At 36.7% G+C, this 15,266-nt stretch overlaps 1 protein-coding gene across 1 annotated transcript in view; it reads left to right on the plus strand.

Moving 5' to 3' along the window:
* The window catches only part of LOC150103624 (uncharacterized), a 64,563-nt gene extending 50,094 nt beyond the window's left edge, over positions 1-14,469 (plus strand). Inside the window, exons 24-26 of the mRNA XM_090398347.1 lie at positions 6,956-7,030; positions 13,275-13,344; positions 13,630-14,469. Coding sequence (XP_090254473.1) covers positions 6,956-7,030; positions 13,275-13,344; positions 13,630-13,643 — 159 coding nt within the window. The 3' untranslated portion in view covers positions 13,644-14,469. The remainder of the gene's footprint in view (positions 1-6,955; positions 7,031-13,274; positions 13,345-13,629) is intronic.
* Positions 14,470-15,266: the final 797 nt, after the last annotated feature.

Raw genomic sequence — 15,266 nt, forward strand, 5'->3', positions numbered from 1 at the left:
ATTATCTGCAGCAAACAACGGAATATTTTCTAATTGAGGTAAGGAAAGAGAGTTTGTTTAAACCCATGGAGACAAAATTGGAATACAAAAGCAACCAAGTAAAAGGGAGAACTGAAAGATGGAAAAATAAGGCATTGCATGGAAAATACCTTCACAGCATAGAGGACAGCGCTGACAGCAACTTGACCTGGCAATGGTTGAGAAATGGAGCACTAAAGAAAGAAACAGAATCGGTAATTTTTGCAGCGAAATAACAGGCCATTAAAACCAACTTTATGAAGGCAAAAATACAAAAAATTCAAGAAGACAGTAAATGTAGATTGTACAAAGAAAAGGAAGAAACGGTAGACCACATTATAAGTGGATGCAGCAAAATCGCACAAATTGAGTACCGTAAAAGGCATGATAACGTAGCTAAGATAATCCACTGGCATTTATGTAAAAAGTATGGGTTTGAGGTATCTAAAGACTATTGGAAGCATAAAGTTCACCAGAAAGTGGTTGAAAATGAAAAAGCTAAAATACTCTGGGATTTCAAAATCCCAGAGTATTTCAAAATCCCAGAGTATATATATATATATATATATATATATATATACAGTGTATATTATTTTTTTAATAATAGATTTTTATTTTATTTTTTTATTACATTACATACATTTGTTACAGTTATTACATACATTTGATTACATATGATACAACATTATTTACATTTGTTTACATATGATGCCTACATTACGTGCATTTGGTTACATATGATACATACTTTTTTTTTGGATGAGATGTAATTTCTAAACTTTCATCCTCGAAGCTTATTTGTAAGCTTATCTGAGGATGATACCAGTTGGTTATTATTTATTGATTTGTTTGCTGTGTTAGGAAGCTACGAAATCTATGATTGAGAAATTCGCGCGCGCGCACGCACACGCACACGCACACGCACACACACACACACACACACACACACACACACACACACACACACACACACACACACACACACACACACACACACACACACACACACACACACACACACACACACACACACACACACACACACACACACACACACACACACACACACACACACACACACACACACACGCGATGACTTGGAATGTATTGATGCGTCGCTGAACTGGAAGCCCGAACGAATATATTGTGTTTCATTAAGTTTGTATGGTATTTTGGGTGCGTGTTTCTTGTTCATAGTATGTCCTTAGAGCTCTTTTGCTATTGTAATTTGTAAGGTTTCTGTATTAAAAAGGTAATTTGTTTATCATGTCTGGAATGTAAAAGTTTCGCGTGGCCTTTCCGTAGTGATTATTGTATTTATATGTGATATAATTAGTAGTCTGAGGTCTTGTTATACGGTATGTATTTCTAACTGTCCTGTAGTTGGCATCGAAATAATGTTTTAGCCAAGCTGCATAGTGACATAAATGTTTTGCTGTCAGTATTTTGTGTTCTGACATTGCAGTGTATAAAAAGTCGTTATTGTCACTTTGTTCCCAAAACATCAGTTTTATCATTTTGTACTGTAACGACATTAATCTATTTAGTTTATAGGGTGCACAGAAAGCATACGTTGTTATAGCGTATTTTAGTATATTTTGGTATAGTGCTTTGTATATTAGTGTTTTTAGGCGTGTGGGAACTGTCTTTTAACCTGTAGAGCAGGGGTGTCAAACTGGCTGCGCGCGGGCCCCAAAGCAATTTCTTGCGGGCCCCCGAACGCCTCAAGGAAAGATTAAAAAAAAGGAATGGTTGCTTTTTATAATAAAACAGAACTATTAATTATTTTATAATAAAATAAAACTTATATTCGAATAAATACGGTATGTATTTATTCGAATATAAGTCGCCCTCGCATATGACTCACACCCCTGTACCCTGATTTACTTTATGAAAAAAGAAATTAAAAAGTTTTGCATATACGAGGGCTGTTCATTAAGTAATAAGACTAATTTTACTGTAGCGAAACCACTCATCACAATATTAATTTCTGTGGAATAAAGAAATGTTGCCGTCTGTATTAACAAAAGAGGTTGATAGATGGCGTATACGGGCTGATGTGCCAGTGTCACGTGACTAAACGCAAGCTTGTTTCGGCGCGCCTACGACCCGCGACCAGTCTTAGAAATGGAAGCGACCTTGGAACAGCGTTATGCGATTAAATTTTGTGTGCGTTTGCAAAAATTGGCATCGGACACTTTTAACATAATACGCGAAGCTTTCCGCGATGAAGCAATGTCGAGGGCAAGTGTTTTTCGCTGGCATAAAACTTTTGAGGAAGGAAGGCAAAATGTGGAAGATCTTGAACGTGAGGGAAGACCTTCAACGTCCATCACAGAGACAATGATCAACACAGCAGTGATCATCATCATCATCAAGGAGGATCACAGAATTACAGTACGCCAGCTGCATGTTGTCCTGAATATTTCTGTGGGAAGTGTTCACTCAATCATGGCTGAACATTTGGGACTGAAACGTGTTTGCGCCCGATGGATTCCCAAACTCTTGACACCGGAGCAAATGCAGCATCGAGTGGATGTGTGCAAAGAATGGAAAGAAAGACTGGAACAAGAAGGCGACAACTTCTTAAAACGCATCATTACAGCAGATGAAGCTTGGTTGTATCATTATGACCCTACAATGAAACAACAAAGCAGTGAATGGAAGCATCCGTCTTCGCCTACCCCCAACAAAAACTGTAAAATCGGCTGGTAAAGTTATGACCATAATGTTTTTTTGAATACGAAGGCATTGTTTACTAACACGCTATAGAACCCGAGAATACTGTAAACGGCTGTAAACTATGCGGATGTTTTACGGACAATGGTACAGCATGTCAAAAGAAAGCGTCCATTGCTGAAGAATGGCTTCTTATTGCACCACGATAATGCAAGGCCACGTATTGCTGGTTGTGTAAACAACACGCTTTCTCCAACTGCCACTGTACTGCAGATGCAAGAAAAACAAGTAGCTTTATTGTACCACTGAATAAGGTATAGAGACATTTGCTGTCTGTGTAATATATTTCTTTAGTGCGATTAGAGACAACTGGTATAAAAAACGGCACTAACTAACTCACCGAGGCAATGTCGCTTTCCAAGCCAACAAGAAAAAGAAAATTTTCTGATGAGGGGAGAAAATTTCAAGAAAAATGGGAATTGAATTACCTTCTGCACTGAAACAAAGGACAAAATTTGTGTGCATTGTTTGTAACGAAACAATTAATGTCGCCAAAGAATATAATATAAAAAGGCACTACGATAAAATTCACAAAGAACAATATTCACTCTTTGAGGATAAACTGAGAGAAGAAAAATTAAAAAGTATGAAGATTTCCCTGCAAAGTCAACAACAAGTATTTTCAAAAATTATGAAAGATAATGAATCAGCAATGAGAGCCAGTTATGAAATCAGCTATTTATTGGCGAAACATTCCAAACCTTTTTGTGACGGTTCCTTGGTTAAGGAGTGTATGATAAAAGCAGGAAGAAACGTATGTCCCAAAAATGTGCAAGTATTTCGCGATTTCTTTGTCCAGAAATACTGTGATCGAAAGAATAACGGAAATGGCAGATAATCTGCGTGACCAGTTGCAAGGAATACCCGCAAACGTACAGTGCTTTTCAATTGCACTTGACGAAAGTTTCGATATTCACGACGTGGCTCAAGTTGCTTTGTTTTCTTCGGGCTTGCGACGACAATATGAATATTACTGAAGAGTTCTTGGAAATGATTCCCATTCATGGAACCGCTACAGGGAAAGACATTTTTGACGCCGTGTGGGGCATTTTGGAAAATACCAACTTCCTCTGAACAGGCTCGTAGCAGTGACAACCGATGGTGCTCCAGCAATGACTGGCAAAAATAAAGGTTTTGTGTCAAGACGCGCAGCAAAGTTAAAGGAAATGTATCAAAGACATTCCAAAACTGCAATCTTTCCACTGCATTATTCATCAGCAGGTCCTGTTCTCCAAAGTATTGGAAATGAGCAGCGTACTCAAGCCTGTGACAAATACTGTGAACTTCATCCGATCCAGAGGCCTCAATCACCGCCAGTTTGCACAATTTCTAAAATACTTGGAGAGTGAATTTGAAGGGCTACCTTATTACACAAAGATTCATTGGTTATCTTGTCATAAGGTTCTAAAAAGCTTTTATTTACTTTTAGAGGAGATCAAATTGTTCCTAGAAATGAAAAATCATGATGTTGCACTTCTTAATGATCAGACGTGGGTACAAGATCTAGCATTCCTTGTTGATATTACAGGACATTTGAATGATTTAAATGTCAAACTTCAGGGGAAAGATCAGTTAATAACACACATGTATGATGCACTGGCAAGTTTTAGATGTAAGTTAGTTTTGTTTCAAATTCATTTAAAAGAGAATATTCTAAATTACTTTCCTATGTGTGAACGGTTGCAAAGTTTTACCTTTTCTCAATATTGTCCCAAACTAGAAAAGATAAAAGAAGATTTTGTTAGGTGATTTAAAGATTTTAAGGAGCAAGAAGTTTTTTCGCTTTTTACACATCCTTTTTCCTTTTTTCCTTTAATTTCGAAAAAGCTCCTATTTCTATTCAAATGAAACTTATTGATTTTCAAAATGATTCCATTCTAAAAGAAATACCAAGAAGTTGGTGTACCAAAAATATACAGTTATTTAGGGCAAAAATATCCGGAAATAAAAAACGTTTGCAGCAAAATTCTATGTTATTTTGGAAGCACCTATTTATGTGAACAATAATTCTCAGGTATGAAAGGTAACAAAAGAGCCCACAGATCAAGATTAACCGACGTCAACCTTTCTGCCATAACGAACGTCGTATGCTCTCAATCTTTGAGTCCAAATTTTGGCAGGCTGGTTAACGATAAACGTTGTCAAGTGTCGGGGAAAAAAATAAAATACTGAAATTAAATTACTATAATTATATTATGCAAGTATATATATATATATTTTTTAACCCGAAAATATTATCATTTTCCCCCCAAATATAGAGTCCCCCCGCCCAAAAATAAATAAATAAATAAATAATAAAAAATATAAGTATTTTATTTCAACACAAACACAAAAAATTCCAAACTAACAGGAGGCTCTGTAAATTTTTGTGATGGTTATTAATGAGAGTTTATACTTTTTTTAGAATGAATAAATATATAAATATTTGATTTTTTCAAATAAAATTTAATTTCGGTTTAATTTGGATTAAATGCTATCTATTGTATTAATATAATAATTTTTTATTAATATAATAAAAATATTCTTTTTATTATTATTATTTTTTTGAGTTGTCATAATCATTATATTATTATTTTGTCTTGTAATGACTTAGAATAAATAAAATTTTTGTTATTAATTTTCCAATTTATTTATACTAATTTTTTCACTTCCCTTCGATTCTAATTAGTGCAGGTTTTTTTAGTCGAAAATTTTTTACGGCCCAGTTGAGATACACTTTTATAGCAAATGGTCCGCGGTCCAATTGAGTTTGACACTCCTGCTGTAGAGTTTACCAGTTATTGTTCGGAGTTTGTTGTGTAGATGATTTATGTGGCTATTCCAGTTCATATCTGCATCGAAGTAAATTCCAAGGTATCGTATTGTATCAATATGAGTGATTGTAGTGGTTTTCTGTGTGTTTTTTATGTTGGAGAATGGATGTTGGATGGTTATATATTTGTTATCAACTGGTCGAGTCAGTGGATTTCTGAATATCATTAATTTTGTCTTTTCTGAGTTTAGGTGTATGGAGGTTTTCGTGAGCCAGTCTACGATCAGATTTATGTCATGTTACATATTTGTTTGGGCTATGCTTGCGTTATTATGGATGGATATTATTGCTGTATCGTCTGCGTATTGGATTATCTTACCTTTGAGGGGTAACTGATTAATATCGTGCGTGTAAATGTTGAATAGAGTTGGGGAGAGTACAGCTCCCTGTGGTACTCCACAGGTTACTTGTAGCTCTCTACTTCGGTTTGACCCGATACGTGTGATATGCTTTCTATTTTGGAGGTAGTTTGTAAACCACCTGTGCAGAGGCCCGTCTATTCCAACATGCCTCAGCTTTAATAACAAGGTTTGATGTGTGAGTGTATCGAATGCTTTAGTTAGATCAATAAAGACAACCATAGCAATTTTGTTTTTGTCTAAGGCGGTATTAATTACGTCTGTAAAGTCTTCCAAGAGAGATGTTGTTCCCTTATTTTTCTGAAAACCATATTGTGTTTTGGGGATAATATGAAAGGTCTCTGTATATGCTGTGAGTTTCTTCAGTACGATCCGCTCCATAATTTGATTGATTATTGGTAATGTTGCTATGGGTCTGTAATTGCTGATTAAATTTCTTTTTCCATGTTTGCATATGGGTGTCATTATGGCGGTCTTTAGCATACTTGGTACTGTCTTGTTTTAAATATTTTATTTATTAATTTTAGTAAGATAGGACCTAATCGAGTTGCATGTTGCTTGATATCCTTAGGTCTTATACCATCAATTCCTGGGCCTTTGTTTGGTTTGATTTGAAGTATTGTAGAGAGAAAAATTCTGCTTCTTTTATGGTTGGGAACCATAATGTCTGTTTTGATTGTGGTCCAAGCGGAGGATCACGTTTTGTGATTTGGGGAATATTTCTGTGCAGTTGTTGGATGGAGTCTGCAAAGTATTGGTTAAAGTCATTTGCTAGTTGTTGGATAGGCTTTGCGTCTTTCATGAGGCTGTGTTTTATGGTTTCAGAGGAGGTGGTATTGGGAGCACAAACTAGCATCTCGTTGATCAGATGCCAGGTTTGTTTCATGTTGTTTTGTGCACAGGTTAACTTGTCTCTAATAATAATAATAATGATAATAATAATAAATATTTTTAAAGTAATGATTGCATATCGTTAGTTGTGTCTGGATGTAAATTCTGTTATGTATTCTTCGTTTTCTGTTATTAGGGAATCGTCATTGTATGCTTCATGGGCTTCGGTTCCCGTCATTTTCGAAGCGCCCTCTGTGAAAAAGGAGTTGAAGTAAGCAAATTATTATTGTTTTATTACAATAAATAATCCTTTTATTATAATAATTGTAAAACATCGAAAACGTTAACCGGTACTGGTCTATTTCTGTGTTGGAGCCTCTTTTATGTATCGAGACAATCTTATCCCCCATCACTCTCGTGAGCCCTGTCCGTGCTGAGAACAGTGCCTTAGTCAAAGGCACTGGCAATTCCGTTGCATATTCACGCATACTGGCAGATATCCCATTTCATTCGCATTGGGATTTCGTAATATTCTAAGTATCAGTCAACTGCATTAACTGTGTCCGGATGATACTTCCTCAAAAGTGATCATACAGTTGCAGATAACGCAGCGACTCTTTCTCGTGTTTCTCTCAACTTCACACCATCTGCATTCATTAAATTTCCTCCCAGAAACTCATGTTGTTTCTTGTATAGCGAGACCTGTAGAGTTTGCATAAACAAATTCACACGTGTGTCACACTAGATAGAATTATATTTTACATAAATATAAATTTCTACTGTGGCACACGTATGAATGCTTGATTTGGGTTGGCTGTTTAATCCAGCAAAACATTCAAACCAGAAGAACGCACGCAATTAACAGAGATACCACACTGGCCTCATAGTCTTTTTTTGCAGTAAAGTTTTCCTCACTAATCATTCTTTATTTTACTTGTCCCATAACGAAAGAACTCTCTGGAATTTCCTTTGCCGCTCATAATCTGATTAAGCCATTCTTATCCATGCTGGTCACTTTTCTTGCTTGTCTTTGCACTGTTCATGAACTTACCGATCATTTCACCTTATATTCCCCACATAACATTTCTTTTTTGGGAGTTCCTGTTTAATTATGCTGCGCATCCACTCAATTTCCACATGGTTTATCACCTTGACCATAGATATGCAAGATCAACTCTGAAACACACTTTGGCTCTACGACTATCTAACACCCTTTGCTTGCAGCTTCTTATACCATAGTGCTGCTCAAAGCTTCTTTCTGAGTTGGTCATAAGCCCTCGTCTACACATGCCCTTCTCAATCAAAATTCAACTACATGTTTGGTCTATCCAAGGTAGCCGCTCTCTCCAGGAGAGACGGCGGCTACCTTGAATATGAAAATCCTGTGATGTTATCACCAGATCCAACACTCTCAAACTCCTAGTCTCCACCATTATGTGCTAGTTAAGGTAATTATCTGTCAGCAGGTGGAAAAATTCTATTTCTTTTCTCCCCCAAAAAACCTCCAAGATAATTACTCTTCCTGAGTTCATCTTTATTTGCACCCTCAGTCCTAGCAGCAGATGACTATATATTTTTCCTTGTTGGCATTTATCTCACACCAGGTACTTTAAATTTACTACCTTCTACCGTCCTGCTATTACTGCCCTGCCAAACTTCTGCTTTTGTCAGCTGCAATTCTGCTATGCCTCAGTTTCCCCTCACCTCTCTCTCTCTGGAATTATGATCAAAGAAACTAAGGCTATTAGGCGGCCAGTGTACTATGCTAATTATATGTGTCCTTCTAGTTAATTGGTCACAGGAGGACTTGTGACCATTTAGCCAGTCTCATACCACTGCATGAGACTAGCTAACTCACCCTCAGTCGAAAAGTTAAAAGTTTTTCGCATCATAGACAGGATGAAATCCAAGTTTTTCCACCTAAAAGACACTGTTACTACCGAATGACTTTCGGAGGAGCGCATTATTAACATGAGATTTCTGGTAGGATAAACCCTATTCATGCGTAGGCTTCTGTGATTAAGGAGTTCAATATAAATATTCCGGTTTTGTGACCACATGTTTATTATAAAAAACTGTTTTTAAAACTAAACAAGTACTAAAAAACAAACCCGACAAGTTTCGTTAGTCGTAAGACTAACATCTTCAGGGATAAAGAAAACTAACAGTTTAAAGCACAAACTATAAGAAATTACGGAAAACAAGTTCATTTATTGTTATTATGAACATCAAAAAAGTTCGTTAAAAAACCGAATAACAGATCAATACAACCGTTAATGCGTGTTAGCTGAGACAATGCTATTTGTTGTCGCATTTTGTGGTTCACGCTCACTCTGTCCGAGGTCTGAAATTGGTCAAGTTTTAATAAACGCTGACCAATCTTGTTTTAAAATCAAACCTTGGTTTCTGTTGCATTGCGTAGGAATTTTAATCATATTTGCTGCCTCTTGGGATTTTCTTGTGAAACCATTCTTATCTATAAAGGACATGTTTGTTCTATCCCAGAGTACATCATGACCGGTAGAAGCTGTGTGATAGGATAAACCCTGTTACTTCCCAGTGAGATCGGCTAACTCAGTTAGAAAGTCCATATAAAATTTGCGAGTGTTCTGGATGAGATTCGAACACAGATCTTCCCACCCAAGTCGACATCATCATAATTTTATCACCTGGATTAGTAATCATAAATTGCAGTATTCTCTTGGGCGACTCGCATGACCTTGCATTGACTGCTCGATTCAGAATTGGGATCCGAGACAGTGCACTCCACGTTCTTTGATAATCCCCATTCCTTCACTCGCCACATGACCACAGACTCATCTGTCATTACCATAATAGTGCTACTTTCCCAAATTCTGTACCAGTTCTCTTTCTCTCAGATACACTATTTCCAAAGGGCCAACTCCAAATCCATTTAAATTTAGGAAAATTTAAATGGATTTGATGGTTTGGAGTTGGCCCAAAGGGCCCTTTGGGTCAGCCCCAAACCATCAAAGTCACTCCTTACATTTACGAACTGCATATAATTCCTCCTCTACAATTTGCACATTGACTCATCTGCAACCACAGCCTTCTTTTAACTCATTTTTGCTAATCGCGAGGGAAAAAACTGACAATCTTTACTCTCTCTCTCTCTCTCTCTCTCTCTCTCTCTCTCTCATTCCTTTTCTTCGCTTCTTCCAATAACACTCTCATACCTTCTCTGATTCTTAAACTTGTTAAATCATTCACATCTGACAAAACTATTATATTTTTCTACATTCATAATAAATCACTCAATCTTCAATCATCGCTCCATGAGAACATAATTTCATCACCTGCTCATCATGTCACTCCTTTTAATAGAATTACCATATAATACTAACCCATTCCTATTTTTCCTTTATACTATCTCGTGTCTTTCCTCAAACCTCTCCTTTCTTCCTCTTCTGTGCATTACTCCTAGATGTTTATAATTCAATGCCCTTTCTTCTTTTTATCTCTCCTGCTCTTGATTTCTTTTTGTATCATCCAACTCTATTCAAATGACCAAACCTATTCGCCATCCTCAACTGTATCATGATGCTTTCAACCGCCTCTTTGAAAGTCCTTCGTTTTTTTCTCTTCAGCGAACAGAGTTCAGACGGTGCACATAGTTTAATTGTAAATCTGCAGTTCTGTGAAGAGGGCAGGCCATCTTCACAGAACTACAGATTTACAATAAAAGTCTGAGAATCAGCCGATTGAGCATCATCAGAAAGGGATGATGCAGTCTTCTGTTTCAAATTGGTCAACGCAATGGAAGCTTAATTTGTGGATGTTGAAGTATCAGCGTCGTTTCCTTCTCTTTGCTAGCATTTGGTTCCTTCTAATCCGGAAGGTATTTGCGACCAAAGTTGCTACTCATTTAACTGATAATTATCAGTTAAATAATAATAATTATTTGGTCACAAGCACTCCAGATGTATACTGCATATTGCACATAGCAGTAAGAACTCCATATGTGCACTCCAAATTGTACATAATCATAGAACTACTATCTTGATGTGAAGGACGCTTCTCATAATCATACACGCGTCCTACTATGATGAATCTTCATTAATTTATTATCAATAAATATAGATTATATCTATCCTAGAAGAACTACAAATGAATAGAGATACATATTGGTGAAAAATCATATTCAGACTTGAACAAATGTGGATAACATTATGTGTGCAGGTCAGAAAATGTTTGACAAAGGCGCTGTTCAATGACTTGTTTGCTTTTTATAATAAAGAAGAGTAATTGATGAGGAAAATGCACATTTTAACTTTTTTTTCAAAAGCATATGACAGATTTATACGACAAGATGATATTTACGGTAAAGGTGTGAATCTGTATATCAAGATGCGGAATGGATTGCCTATTGACAGACATCTGATTGATATCGAAGAGCTGTGTATAGTGGAACCGTATCAGGGCAGAATGACAGTTACTTAGTCGGGGATTTTCCAGTTAAATGTCGCTTCGCGTAAGGTTTTAAACTTAGGCGTCCACAGATGGAAGGCTGCGTACTATATTTGTGAAAAGGGACTGGAGGAAGAGAGCACGATTTTAGAGATGATGCTGGAGAGAAAATTGAAATTCAAGATACATATTTCAAAAATAGTAAATAGAGCCAATGAAGAGAATTGCTGCGACTCTAAAGACACTAAACAGAGGTAAACGACTCTTTAACAAAGATAAAATATTAGTAGTTCCATCCTATAAGGCCTTGATCATACTTGATCATCTGGACTATTGCTTCAAATGTGGTCTGCAGGATTTGACAGGGTGAAGTAACTTTGGAGAGGATACAGAAGCAGTCGAGTTGATAAAATGATTTCAAGACATCTACATCCACAGTCTTGAAACGAGGGCAGATTGAAGATCGAAGGGATGCGATTTGATGGGGATGGCGGACAGAAGACGAAGAGGAATATGATTGAAATAGTCAAGCTGATGAGAGGTATTAACCAGACGAATACACTGAAGTGCCGCTGAATTAGAGATAGCTACCCAGTAACGTGCTGGATAGAGAAAAGGTTTCACAAGTATGGCGACCCCTGCATCCTCCAGAGCTGTCCACACTTCGTCCAAGTTCGGCGGTGATAGGACACGGGCCCAAACACTCTGCTCGACGGTATCCCAAAGATTTTCGATGGGATTTAAATTAGGACGTCTAGGTGGCCACTTCATTATTTCAAAGTCAACAGAATTCTCCTGAAACCAAGCAGTAGCCTGCCTGGACATGTGAGATGAAGAATTGTCTTGCTGGTAGACGTCATCTCCATTGGGATAAACGATGGACACAAATGGGTGTAAATGGTTGGCCATGCATTCCACGTGCCGGATGCATTGAGAGTCGTTGGTACACTTACCACAGGTCCCAAAGACATCAAACTGGAGATGCCCCAGTCCATTACTGAGCTATCACCAGGTTGTATAGTTCCGACCGGACATACAGGATCCATGGCTTCCTGGAGTTAGCGTACCATATCATCATTCTCCCATCGGCACTATGCAGTTTAAATCGCGATTCATCACTCCAGGCCACACGTCGCTATTTTCAATCGTCCAGTCTCGATGTTCTTTAGCCCAAGTTCAGTCCGGTGTCGTGCCGCTAGAAGTGGGAAATCTCGTAGCTTGGCGGTTCCCGAAGCCGAGACGATGAAGTGAAGGTTGCCCATCTGAAGTGAGGGTTCCAACCGGAAAGTCCTTGCACTGACTTTCCGGTTGGAACCCTCATTCAGATGGGAGGTGATTTGAGATAATATCTAGCCCCTATCGGTCCGTACTAAATCCCACTATCTCCATTGGAGTGCATGATGGACATACATGGGCTTAAACTTCTCACGAAGGCGTTGTGAATCCGACGCTGACAGTTAAGTATAACTACAGTTCCGTCCACGCATGCGCGTAAATGTGGGAGTTGCAGTGCAGAATTTGCATAGCGTCTCCTATCCCTGATTCGATGGCACTTCAGTGTATAGGAGAGATTAAACAAATATAGAAAAAGTGGAGGGACAAGGACTAATAAGGCCATCCCTGGAAGTTGGACAAGTGGTGGTGAGAAGGTTTTTTTTTTTCTTTCTTTCATGGAGAGCAGTGAGCGAGTAGAATGCATTGATGCAAAGGGTCTGAATGAATTTAAGATTCATGATGATATGTATTTCACCACAGTGAGTCTGCTAGACTATATGGTGGTTTGTTGTCGTTGTATTAGTTGCAAAAACGTCTCCGTCGATGAGTCTTTGACTCCACGAGAATGGTAATAATAATAATAACATTAATAATTATCAAATCACCAAATTTATCTCTGGCTATAATGTTGATATTTAACCGATCATCAGTAAAATAATTACACTCAGACAAAATATCAGCGCCATCTTATCATTCCTAACTTGTCTAAAATTTATTTGGAAAAAATTTAATTGTTGTTAGCTGTCTTCTTTCCAGTGTGCGTAAACATTAAAAAACGTATAATATATGCGTTTCTAATTTTTATTTGATAGCTAAATCAAGTGGATCCTTTTCCGTTTCGTCTTTATGCAGATAATATCCATGAGGATACAAGCAAACATTGTAAGTCTATCTCATCTCCGTCGCATTTTCCATCTTATTTTTACGCAAACAATTCCACATTTAAGTCATTCGTCCTTAATCTATACTTTGAGTTGGAATGCCTTTTCAACTCTTTTTATTTTGAAGTCAAATACTGTGCCTAAACTAATTCAGGAAATTATTTGCAGTAATCATCGATAAACTCAGTGTATGAGAGAAATAACATAGATGAGTAATATACGTATGTGATTTATTTTTTATTTGTGGTTCATATAATTTAGGAGCATATGTCTTCTTTCATTTCAGATGTCACTCCGTGAAGATTATCCAGAAGCGAGTTGAATATAGATAAGTTGGAAAGCGGATAATTCATTCCATACCTCAGGAAATAAAGAAGTTCAAGCTTGAGTCAAACACTCATTCACTTTGAGAGAGAGAAAAAAAAATCAGGATGTATCATGGTGTTTCTGAACAACGGATTATATTGTGGAGCGTTCATCCCCATGTTTGAAATTGCATGATGTTTATGGACAAGTACGACTCATGCGAGATTTTGCTAAGAACGGTGGATAATTGTACAAATCACATTAGGAAAGAATTATTTTGTCAAGCAGATTGTTTGGGGGCTGGTGGACTGCCTGTTCGCTGAATTGTCAAACTCTTTTGATAAAAAAAAAAGACATCGTTACTAACATATGCATCGAGATGCTAAATTTATCTTTTGAACTGCTCCATTCATGAAAAGTTTGACCCCAAGAACGGCCATATACTCAGCACAAACAACCGACTTGGAGGTCACACGTCTGCCATTTGTACCCGTCGAATTTATGAGAATTCTATTTTCAGGAGCTCTCTGCCCATAAGCTCAAAACTCCCTTTCTACTAATTCATACCTCGGAGCCAAATTTGGAGCTCAACTTCCATGTCCCACTCTTTTAAAATGCATTCTTACAATTTCATCAGTCGAAGTTTCTGATTTTAAAATAATTTTTTACAAAGCAGTTTCATTCGTTAAACTTTTGAATTAACCTTAATGCTGTTCATTATCTTGAAGTGCATAAAACCAAGTTTTGAAACCGTTCTGTAAATATACATGGATGTACTCCTTCTCGATCTTGTAAATAAAGAGTTTTATGGTTTTTGAAATCTGTTTGCATTATTTAAATCAAACGCCGAACAAGGGACATCATTCTGTTCAAATCGCATCGAGAATTGATCTACTTCGATAAATTTTTAGAAGTTGCAATTTTAATGTTAGTCTGTTCCCAGCCAATTATGAACTTATTTTCTTATCCAACTAAAATAATTTTTATTATCATTTAATATTTCACCCAAAATACTTTTTTATGTTAATGCATTAATAATAATCAAATAAAAGTTTAATATTTATATTCCATTTTGCTTGAAGCTTCCTTATTTTTTGTAAATAAATGCATAAAAGTGCTCATGGCATTCAACAGCAGAATTTTCTATGTATAAATATATTACTAAATATATCTATTGTGGCCGCTTATGGTATACGATGTACAAATTATGAAGTACAGTTATGGTAAAAAACTCGCAGAGTTAATATTTTTGAAATAAATTCCAAAATGCTACATTTATCAACATTAAACTGGTATTACCACTTTTCTTCCGACCTACAAACAATTGAACACCTTCCTCAAAATGAATAATATCGTTTAAATGAATCATTTTACTCTTTGTGACCTACAGCCCTCCCCACCAGCACTCTCTTTATACAATCCTTTATTATCAATGAGAGCGCCAGCCAGCTATATTATGTACTAGCCGATTATAAAAACCATTTTCAGCAATTTTAATATTCATTTGACTTGTGGCAATCTGCGAAATGTATTTTCAAAATCCAAGATATGAAAATATGTATATGTCTTTTATTATCACCTTTATTATTATTATAGATATAATTATTTCTAATTATT

This window comes from Typopeltis vanoorti, chromosome 9, assembly GCF_054136105.1.
Source record: "Typopeltis vanoorti isolate ZY-2024b chromosome 9, IOZ_Tvanoo_1.0, whole genome shotgun sequence".
NCBI classification, from domain to species: Eukaryota; Metazoa; Arthropoda; class Arachnida; order Uropygi; family Thelyphonidae; genus Typopeltis; species Typopeltis vanoorti.